This window comes from Protobothrops mucrosquamatus, unplaced genomic scaffold (genome assembly GCF_001527695.2).
Source record: "Protobothrops mucrosquamatus isolate PMUCROS unplaced genomic scaffold, P.Mucros_1.0 scaffold1410, whole genome shotgun sequence".
NCBI lineage: Eukaryota > Metazoa > Chordata > Lepidosauria > Squamata > Viperidae > Protobothrops > Protobothrops mucrosquamatus.
The window spans coordinates 403,448-414,856 of NW_015387595.1; the positions used below are offsets into that span (position 1 = coordinate 403,448).

The 11,409-nt window shown below is 41.8% G+C and overlaps 1 protein-coding gene across 1 annotated transcript in view; it reads right to left on the reverse strand.

The window, feature by feature from the left end:
• CCNE1 (cyclin E1) overlaps positions 1 to 9,882 on the reverse strand; it is a 10,942-nt gene extending 1,060 nt beyond the window's left edge. The window contains exons 1-9 of the mRNA XM_015821850.1: positions 9,769 to 9,882; positions 8,559 to 8,627; positions 6,459 to 6,598; positions 5,967 to 6,102; positions 4,487 to 4,633; positions 3,945 to 4,040; positions 2,055 to 2,189; positions 1,857 to 1,968; positions 1,071 to 1,228 (exon numbers count right to left, since the gene is read on the reverse strand). Of these exons, the coding sequence (XP_015677336.1) occupies positions 1,071 to 1,228; positions 1,857 to 1,968; positions 2,055 to 2,189; positions 3,945 to 4,040; positions 4,487 to 4,633; positions 5,967 to 6,102; positions 6,459 to 6,598; positions 8,559 to 8,627; positions 9,769 to 9,882 (1,107 nt within the window). The remainder of the gene's footprint in view (positions 1 to 1,070; positions 1,229 to 1,856; positions 1,969 to 2,054; positions 2,190 to 3,944; positions 4,041 to 4,486; positions 4,634 to 5,966; positions 6,103 to 6,458; positions 6,599 to 8,558; positions 8,628 to 9,768) is intronic.
• Between the last annotated feature and the right edge of the window lie 1,527 nt (positions 9,883 to 11,409).

The following is an 11,409-nucleotide window of genomic DNA, read 5'->3' on the forward strand; positions in this document are numbered from 1 at the left end:
AGATCTCCCCTCCTTCCGCCGTGCCCTCAAGACATGGCTTTTCCATCAAGCGGGATTGGCCTAGGGGGGGGATTGTATAGGGATTTTAATAGGGATTTTATAACTTTTCTAAAAATAACAGGCTTATTTAATATATATTTTAATTGTTTTTAGATATTTATTGTATAGTTCCGTTTTTATTGCCTGTAAGCCGCCCCGAGTCCTTCGGGAGAAGGGCGGGATATAAATTAAAGTAATAATAATAATAATAATAATTGTTTGCTGTTGGGCATTTTTGCTAAAAACTGGAAGGAAATGCAGTTTCCACATAGGTGCATCACAAACATGCCTTCAGGACCAAAATGCAATGAAAATTTGTTCTGAACGGTCTGAAAAGGGCCCAACTATTACAAACATTACCGTTTTTAGAGTCACACACTGCACTATGCAGTGATTTATTTAGTTGTGATTTATTAAGCAAATTACAACTAGCTGGCTGAGTAACAATACACCGCAAACTATGGTTTATAAAGCCAAAATGACTGCATTCATACCACACAAAATTAGCAAAATTACAAAAACAGCTTTACGGCTTAGTGTGCTGGCAGTTGAACATACACTAGGACTCCATTAGGAATAGAATAAAGTTGCACAAACAGAAGTTATATACATTTAGTCCTCAACTTATGACAACTGGGACCAGAATTATTGTCGACAGTTTGTTAAGTAAGTCATGCCTGATTTTATGATCTTTTTTTTTGCCATGGTCATTAAGAGAAGCACTAGTCATTAAGTGAATCCATGCACTCATTTAAGCAAATCGGGCTTCCACTCTTTGACTCTGCTTGTCAGAAGCCAGCTGGGAGGGTTGCAAATGGCGATCACGTGACCCTGGGACGCTGCCAAGCGCCCACATTTTGATCACGTGATGTGGGGGATGCTGTGCTGGTTCTAAGGGTGAGCACCAATCGTGAGTCATTATTTTTAAGGGCCGTTATGACTTCAAAGGGTCGCCCAACAAAGGATTGCAAGTCAAGGACTGCCAGTAATTAACAAGGTTAACAACTTTTTCTGGTTACCTGTTAACTTACCAGCAAGCCAAAAGTGTTTATGTGCGTTTGTATATTGTGCAACGCTTCGGTGGGGACTCCTCTGAACTTCTTCAGCATTGAACTCCCCACCTCCTTGATGGCCATCGCAAAGGGGACCATCCATTTCACACACTTCTCTATGTCGCTCAGTTGGTATCCTGGGAAAACCAAGAAAGAAAAGTTCCTGCATCTTCTACGCTTTTACTGGAGTTTGATCCTGACCGGCTCAAGGTTGACTCAGCCTTCCATCCTTCCGAGGTCGGTAAAATGAGGACTCACGATTGTTGGGGGTCAATAGGCTGACTCTGTAAACCGCTTAGAGAGGGCTGTAAAGCACTGTGAAGTGGTATATATAAGTTTAAGTGCTATTGTCCTTCCTTCCTTCCTTCCCAAAGTCTAGAATTCGATCTCAAGGTTGTCTCAGCCTTCCATCCTTCCAAGGTCGGTAAAATGAGGACCCAGATTGTTGGGGGTCAATATGCTGACTCTGTAAACCCCTTAGAGAGGGCTGTAAAGCACTGTGAAGTGATATATATATAAGTCTAAGTGCTATTGTCCTTCCTTCCTTCCTTCCTTCCGGTTAGAAAGCAGTATTGCAGGCTAATTCTGCCCACAGTCTAGAATTCGATCTCAAGGTTGACTCAGCCTTCCATCCTTCCGAGGTCAGTAAAATGAGGACCCCAAATTGTGCTGTAAAGCACCGTGAAGCGGTATATACAAGTCTAAGTGCTAGTGCTATTGCTACTTCCCAGTCCTAAACTGACATAATCTTACCCAAAGCCTTACCCGAAACCCGCTGCATCAAGTCGCGAGAGGAGAAGTGATACAACGCCGAAGCCGCCAGGACACCGTACGTGTATTCCAAACAGCCCACATCGAGGACGCACAGATCCAAAAGCTGACAAAAGAAGAACATAAATGATCAGAAGACCGTTCTCAGGCTGATCAAGAGAGGAAACATCTTGCAGTAGATTCTATCATTACCTCTGCTACTTGCACGAATATCTCTTGAGAATATTGTGGCAGCAGCATCTCACAGATCTCGCTTAGATATGCAACCTGCATGTATATGTTTAGCCAAGACACGATTGTCAGGGGACTCAGATTCCAATTGAGCGCCTGGAAGAAGAAGAAAAGATATACTAGGACAAGGTGGACATGCTCTACATCAGGGGTGTCAAACTCGCAACGTCACGTGACGTGTCGCGACATATTGTGACTTTTTTCCCCATTGCTGGCAATGTTTCGGCATGACACATCCAGCCCATGGGCTGGCAGTTTGACACCCCTGCTCTACATCTTCACAAAGAAAAGCTGAAGTGGGGTTAATTCAGACTATCTAAAGCTGCAAAGGGTCCTATTCCAGGCAGACTATAAAGCTCTTTCATGGAGATGCAACGTACTATCTATTAGGCTCCTAAAGAGCCCATTCACCCATCTGGACATCTCCCTATGCATCAGAATGTGCAGTTGGCTATTCCTGATTCCACGTCTTGATGTGTCATGCCTCCCTCGGAGCCTGAATCTGCAGAGGGAAATGAGCTGGAATGGGCCCTATGGAGGTCGAGGGAGAGGTGTCTGTGCCTTCAGAGGAATGTGGGGAAGAGCAGGCCGAGGCAGGCCAGGGCCCTTCAGGAGTGGGACAGGAGGAACATGAGAGACAATGCTCAGGCGATGAGCAAGGGCCATCCCCACCTGATCCTAGAGCATGGAGTGGAGCGAAGGAGGGAACAACACAGGCAGACTCAACTATTCGGGAGGAGAGCGCACCGCCCCTTTCCACAAGACACACCTGAAGACTGAGACTTAAGGAGATGCTGTGGGGAGAGGCATTTGTTGGGAACAAACACTGATTTCTTGGAGTTTTGTGTGCTGTTGCTGATCTTGGAAACAACTCTCTGATCTCTTGTTCGGTGTTGTGATTTCTGCTTGGAAACCCTGAAACTCTGACCATTGGACTGGCTGACAAAACTTGATTTGTTTTTCAAAGACCTCGGACTGTATTTTGGCTTCTCTTCTGAAACTGCTCAGGCAAGCTTGTATTTCCACAGACTGGTTAGATTTTGGATGTATGTTTCATCCCTTGTTATCTACGTGGCCTTGAGTAAATTACTCTTCTAATCTAACTGTATGTGAAACTACTTGCAGCCAGAGGCTGATGAAGGTGTGGGTGTGTGTCTTACTTTGTTCTGGGGCTTGCCAGAAACGTGGGAGCATTTGGGGAAAATTTGGAGTTTGAATTGCCAGCTGACTGCATTGCCTCTCTGCTGTGCCCTGGGTCATCACATGATGGAACATCTACTGCAAGGGTGTCCAACCTTAGTAACTTTAAAGACCTGTGGGCTTCAACTTCAGCATGCTGGAGGGGAAGATCTGGGAACTGAAGTCCCCAAGTCTTAAGAGTTGCTAAGGTTGGACACCCCAGTCTACTGGAAAGCACGCAGGTTCATTTTTTGAGCTCAGATGCAGCGAAGCACTGAACTCTTGAAATCAAGGCAAAAGCTGACAATACTTTAAAGTGGAATGTGCACTTATATAACGATGGAATCTGGAGAGGCAACCATTAACTCCTTGGAGTAAGAGTGAGTTTTCTCATTCTTTCTATGTTACAGGATAAAACTTTTACAAACGAATCATCATCTTTGCACAGTTGCACCGACGCTGACAGGGCAAGTCACTAGTATATAAAAATAAGGCCACACCCCACTCCCATCTACCACTGATGAAGTTACCTAGTTTGGTAATGAAACATCTGCAAGAAAGCAACCAAGCTCAGAGGGCACCAAGGACCCCACAGTTCAACCTGAGCTACCCATATCCTACTGGGACGATTGATTTTCTTCCGTTCCTTCCAAAGAACGCACAGAGTCATACCTTCATAATAATGAGTTCCATGCTAATAATTTCTTCTTGTGTGCAAGCACCATCAGTAACATAGGCAAACTGGTGAAGCTTCGGTGGGTAGATCTCCTGCAAGAGAGAAGAGAATCAACACACTGGCCTATTCCGTTCTCTGAAAAGATGGCAAGCTGGCAAAGCCAGATGGTTATCCCACATGGATTTACATTTTGGATAATGAAACGATTTTAACATTAAGGGGAGTTTTTTTTCCTGAGCCTTCATCGATATTAAAGCCAACTATAACTACAAATAACACAGAATAGCAGCTTTATATAACTTGGATCTCATCAAATACAAAAACATCTTAATGCAGCCAAGATACAGCATTTTTTTGCTAAACGAGCCATCAAATCAAAACAGCACTGCTCTTTTCTCAAAACTTCTTCGACTGATGTTCTACTTTTTCTTCTCCTTGAGGAATTCTGGGAGTTGGAAGCACCCACACTTTATAACGTTGCCAATTTGAAAAACGCTGCTCTGTGGCACAGCTCAAGCTCTGTGGAGCAAGATTTTACCTCAAGTTTAGCAGCTATAAATAACGACGATATCCCAATCAGCTGGAGGAGGGTCTTTACAATGTTCTTTTGTGTTGCCATGAAGCGATCGATGAAATCCTGAGCTAAATAAAATGTCTCTCTTTGAAGTCTGTGGACCTCACAAACCTGCAACATATAAATGAACAATATTCCTTTCCATTAACATCACTCTGCAATTGTTAGAAATCCACAGGAATGCCTGTTAAAAGCACCAAATTAGATCTACATTTGCCTTATCCATAACACAAATACATTCTTGTAATTCAACAGCTACTTATTCTTTGCAGTAAAGTTGTTTGCTGATATTTTTCAGAATTAAATAAAGTAGTACAGGTAGTCCTTGCTTAGCGGCCACAGTTGGGACCGGTAACTCTGTCACCAAGCATCACAGCCGTTAAAGAGAAAAAAAATATTGTCTGCAACTTGTGATTTTAATTCTCTGTTTCTCCATTAATTCTGCCTGTTGCAAGCCGGTTGGGAAGGATGCAAATAGTGACCACAGGATGCCACAACAGTCATCAGTGTAAGGATTGATCACGAAGTGGTAACTCTGAATGGTTGCTAAACAAGGCAGTCACTAACTGTAGGCCACCTGTATTGCAACAATTTTGTGTACACATAACCATGTGGACCATATCAGCATGTGATGCTGAGGTGTTCCCTGCCCCATAAGGCAGCTGGCAAGAGCCAAAAGTGGGGTGAAACATAGATTTATTCTTGGAGAAATAATAAATTTTTATGGGTTTTTGTTTTGTTTTTTTTGCAACGGCAGTAAGACCATCAAAAATCTTATTCCAACTTTTTATTTCCTTTGGCACCTAACCATGAGATCAGGGTTCCTCAAAATGGCCAATATCGGACCCAATGGGACTATCCAAGGAGTTGAGGGTCAATAAATGATGGAAGGTCAATTGGGGTCAATTAATCTTTGGGGGACTCTGCAGAGCTCCAGACCAGTCCCAAGTCCTGAAGTGGCTACTGGCAAGACAGTATTAACCAGAGGTGGAAATGGTCAGTGACCAGCAAAAGCAGCCTTTGAGTTCTCTATGTTATTACTGATAATATGATCATTTATAACAGGGATGTCCAACTTTGGACACTTTTAAGACTTGTGGACTTCAACTTCCAGAATTCCCATGGCTGGTAGGGAATTCTTGGCACTGAAGTTCTCAGGTCTTAAAATGGTCAAGGTTGGAAATGCCTGATTTACAATGTTATTAGTTTCGTAAAATAAATGTCTGTGAATCAATGAACAACCTCAAACTTCATAAAAGGGTTGATCAGTTGAAGAGTTTGAAGACCCCTCCACTAGATGCACCTTTCAAACTAAGAGGAACAAAAACAAGGTAGCAAGCCCCATAAATAAAACTCTAATGAAAGAAGGGCAGAGCTTGAAAATAGCCCAAGATAGACCATTAAATCAGTCTTGTATGAATCCTTGTTTCAGACATGAGCTTACCTCCATTAGCCAATCTAGGAGAATTACTCGCATTTTAGGTTCCAAGAGCGGATGCTTTTCCATATAAAGTTTATCTCTTGCGTACTTCTGTTCCTTACTGAGCATATTTTGCCATACTTCATCTCTATTCGCCCAACTATCAAAAGAAAAAACATTAAAACAGAGCTGGATTAAACTTCCCACCATTTCTGAATCTCCCTTTTAGCACCTCATAGAAATTTGAGACTCTGCAACCGATTGCTGAATGGAAGCAAAATTTGCCATGGGATTTTCGGAGGCAAACAAAGCCATTTACAAGCCACCTAATAGGCTTAAGGTAACTAAAAGCTTACGATCCCCCAAACATCCTTCTGAAAATTTACTTCCTGCTCACTCTAATAAGGCCACCCCAAAATCAAAAGTAAAAAATTCTGCTTCTCATCACCTGAATTAAGCCATTTAATAACTAACAAGAAAAAAACACAGCAGATACCAAAATGGTGAAAAATTTACCCCAAAACAGGCAACGGTGTCTCCCTAGCCGAAACAAGCTTTTGATGTTTAGAATTTGCAAAGTTTGCATTCTCAAGTTCTTCATCTTTCTCTGGTGTAGGGATCAGCAAGTGTGAATAAGGACACGGAGCATAATTTGACTACGGAAAGAAAAGCAACAGCACAGAGTCAAAGTTCAAAGTTCCAAAGAAGTTTACTGAACTACAGATTCATTTTCTAACAATTACAAGTTCCAACAAATTGACAAGTTAAAAAAAGATTAGGTTTTCCCCCTGCCCCCCTCCATACTCTATAACTGTTTCTCCAACATGTTTAATAATAGGGGCTTTATTCTTCTTCTTATGTTCCCTTCTCAAAAACTCTGGTGACTTCAAGAGAATGGTTAACGGTAAACAGGTTTTTTTGCTTTAGAATCTCATCCATTTATTTTGCATCTGATAGCAAAACTCCATAGTGATGGAGAGATAATCAAGATACAGAGGAATTCAAGTGGGAAGAAACATGGAAATTCCAAACTGATATTTCTGTATATATATATTTTTGTGGTAAATAACCTTTGAAAGAGTAAGAAGCAATCTGTCCTTCTCTTTCTTTTTTCTTAAAGATAAATTCCCACTCAATGCATGCACAAGCCAGACATAAAATATAACAATTTAACTATCTCAAGATTATAGTATTGCTGTGTACCAAAGAAATTGCAGGTGCTGACTGTAATCCAGCATCCAAGCTTATTTTTACGTTCTGAAAATACATGCTCTGGATGCATTGTGCAATACTAGCATGCCAAAGAGAAAAGGACTTACGTTAACTCTTGCAAAGAATTTAAGTGCAAACAAACCAACCAGATGCCTTTGTGAACCCAGTGAAACACAACAGAAGCCCCTGATCATTTTAAGCTGTAAATTAACAAACCTTGCATTTCAGTCTGGAATTCAGATGTGTTATTCTATCTACATTCTTCCCAATTTTTTTGCAGGATCTGTCAGGAATGCCTACAGAGAGCTGCAAGCTATCTAAACTTCGTCTTCGCAAGCATTACAAGGTAATCAGGATGACACACAGTGACTGCAAGGCACTTTCAAGTGTAGCAAAAGATGCCATATAATCTTTAACAGTTGCAAGGTTAGTGCGTTCCATGAAAATCCTGGCTTTGTACAAGTTGTGTTTTGGAAAACTGGCTGGTGAGGTGCATCTGTTTAAACTTTTATCCTCGCTGAACACTGAAGGAAAACGGAAGGTCTAAAAATGATAAAAGCCATCTTTATAATCGCCACATATTATCTAACTATTTTGCAAGCACAGAAAACGTCTGCTCTGCTTGATACATGTTAGCATCATTACAAAGGCACATATTTGAAGGAAGCTGTCCGTAAAACATTGCAGCAAATACAGATCTGCTAGAATCTCCGAAGAGCTAGGCTGCCCAAATAGCACTATTTTTAAAATACATGTTCCTTATACATATACTGTACATACATACTTACACATTACCTTTTTTAAGGAGAGATGATCAATCTGTGTCTCAGTATTGAAATATTGAGATATACCACAATATGTAATACTAAGACACAAGTTGATTATATCCACTGAAACAAGGATGCCTGATTTATGAGTAGCAAAATGGGCCAGACAGAGGAAAGGAACAGATGAAAATATCTAACCACCTCTTTTTAGGCAGAATTAAATCCATATTTAGTTGACGTAGAACAGCAGCAAGTGCTCTTTTCATTTGAGATTCTTGGGTGCTCCACTTATAAAATTCCCGACTAACTATTAATCTGGTCAAATAAGACTAGTTTCAGTTAGGTATTGGTTCTCGTAAAATAACAGATGTCATCATGTACGACGAGGTAAGCACTATCTAAGATCCGTCGAATGTTGGTCGTTTCCTTTTACGCTTAATTTTTGTTAATCCTATTAGATTTGTACAGTTGCGAAACCACCAGATATAAGAAAGACGGTGGATAAAATAATGAACAAAAATATTATTTTGCAGATTGATGCGTAGAAAAAGAATAAGACTTCGTGCCTATGAAGCAACTTGCCATCTATGAAAACTTTGTCATAATATGTCTAGCAGTGTTAAAGTGCTAAAGTTACCTGACTTTCATTTGATTTTCTGCTGGTTGTATTTATACTGGAAGTATCTTCATCTGGATCTTGCAAAAACTGAAAGAAAAGAGTAAATCAAGATTAAGATTTGCAATGTAAATGTAGATTTTATTTTACTTGAACTAAGTCCTTTCAGCTGACTTTGAAACACCACTTGTTATCATAGTTAAAAAGTAGTTACTTCAAGGATCACTACTCTGGCATCCATTGCCTCACCTCAGTTGACTTTCTACTTTCTCTAAGTACAAAAACAAACTCAATAGCCTGCAACAACGACATTAACTGTTAAGAAGTTAATGTTTCCAGACCAGAATCAAATCCTTCACAGAGCAGATCAACATTGGAGATAGGAAAATAGCCCATTTCTATGCCAAGCAAAATGGATGGCCAAGAGGAAAAACTTCAGTTGTGGTGAAACAGTTTTGCTGTACGTTATGTAAACGAGACACAAAAAGATTTCGTCTTCAATCCCCGATATCTCCAGAAATGTTTGGAGAAGACTCTTGTTTGAACTCTACTGATCAGTAAGATCTCTCCCCCCACCCCCAGCCAAGATCCAGGAGAACCTACAGACCTCTAAATACTAATCAGTTAAAACTCCTAGTAGCATTATCTCATCTCCGCAGTAGAATTTTTAAATATTTGGGCTGCAGTGAAATAATTGCCAGGTCAAATAATATCTGATTAGAAACAGGATTTACTTTTATCGTTTTCTGAAGAATTAGAGGCTATTTTTCAGTCAGCGATAGTGTCCATCAGCCCTGCATTCCTCCAGTTGTGTCAGATTACACTGCCACCTTACTCAACTCAGAAGGCCATGTGCTTGTTTTACAACAGAGAACAATCCATTGTTTGTTTATGTTTATGTTTATTTAGATTTGTATACCGCCCTATCTCCCTTACGGGACTCAGGGCGGTGAACAGGCGATAATAAAAATCACAATAAATATCTATTCTAAAATCAAATTAAATAAATAAAGGCCTGCTCTAAAATACCCCATATAAAAACCTGTACTAAAACCTAATTAAGACTACGCCAGGCCGGCCGCACGAAATAGATGGGTTTTCAGGGCTCGGCGAAAAAGGCGCAGGTCCGCAGTTGTACATAGGTCGGGGGGGTAGGTCATTCCAGAGGGCAGGAGCTGCCACAGAGAAGGCTCTCCCCCTGGGGGTCGCCAGCCGGCATTGACTGGCCGACCCGTGGGATTCCTCCGGGAGAGACACCCTCGCCTGACCAGCTTCCCTCCATACACCATCCTCCGCCAGAACGTTTATGGATCCAGGTAACGGTACCTCGCGAAATTTCCAACATACTAACACCTTGAAGCGCACCCGGAAGGCCACAGGCAGCCAGTGCAGCTCACGCAGGAGAGGTGTTACATGGGAGTATCTTGTGATTGGCAACTTACTATTACGACATCAGCTTTTCTTTTCCGGGTTCGAACACCATCACTTTCGGCTGGAAGTTTCCTGTCCCTGCAGTCACTATGAGAGACATTTAGATTACAGCAACACACTCTACATGGGGCTGCCCTTGAAGAGCATTCGGAAGCTACAGCTGGTCCAGAATGTGGCAATAAGCCGTCTTGGGCATTTCTCCTTATGCCCATGCAACATTGCTGCTTTGCAAGCCACACTGGTTCCCAGTAGGCTTACAGCTATAATTCAAGATGCTGGTCATCCCCTGTAAAGCCCTCCAGAGTCAGGTGTGGGACCCCCAGTCTAGTGTTTCTGCCTGTCCCCTTGATCTAGTAGAGCCGGCCTGCTTCAAGTCCCTTCTATTAACCATTGTCCTCTTGTTTGGATTTTCCACTAGGGCCAGATGAATGAGATGGATCTTAGCTTCATTTTATGTCGGTTTCAGCTTATCTTCCAAAACTACTTGTGGGACCATCTTTCTTCTATTGTTTTGGCCCACCCCACCAGGTGTAGTAGAGATGGCACGCTGAGGGTCCCTTCTACTAAACAGTGTAATCTTGTTGGACCCTGGGGTCACGCCTTCTGCCCTCAAAGGGATGCCTGGAGGTTCAGAGGGCCCAACCCTGTTAGCCTTTCTCAAGGTATCGATGATCTGACCATTCCCCCAGGCATTTGGGTTAGGTGTAAATGAGCTCCACTCTACTGATGGTATATAGAGTCAACTGTTCATTCTTAGGGGCCGAGGGGATTATGTCTGGGGGCTGGTTTGTCTGACTCTTGTAAGACACCCAGAATCCTTTTTGTGAGAAGGATGGGTATATAAATGATATAAACAAATAGACCAAACTTAATCATCTCATGCTCAGCATAGTTTGGTGTGGTGGTTAAGATGCTGGCCTAGAAACTAGGAGATGGCGAGTTCTAGTCCTAACTTAGGTATAAAAGCCAACGGGGTGTGTTTGGTTTAATCACTAGGAAATGGGAAGTACTAGTTTCACCTTAGCCATGAAAGCCAGCTGGGGGACTTTGGGCCCATCACTCTCAGCCCAACCCACATCACAGGGTCGTTCTTGTGGGGAAAATAGGAGGAGTATTACTGCCTTGAGTTACTTATTAAAGTAATAAAGGTGGATGCAAATCAAATGAAGCAAGCGGGGAGGAGAGGAAGCCACCACACTTATCAATAAGCTGAATCTTCATTACTGAATCGGAATCAGAAATTTCTTTCTAATTTACTAAGGGGAGCAAAAGGCCTAGTTTCAGAAACCCAAGCTTCAGAAGGGTGAAGCACAGATAAATAAGCAACTCACCTCTCACCAGGCATGGTGGTTTGGAGGAATCAAGATAAGGCCCAGCCAGAAACTGAAAGAAAAAACAATGATTACAGATTGTTTTTCTTCTTCTTCTTCACCAGATCAAT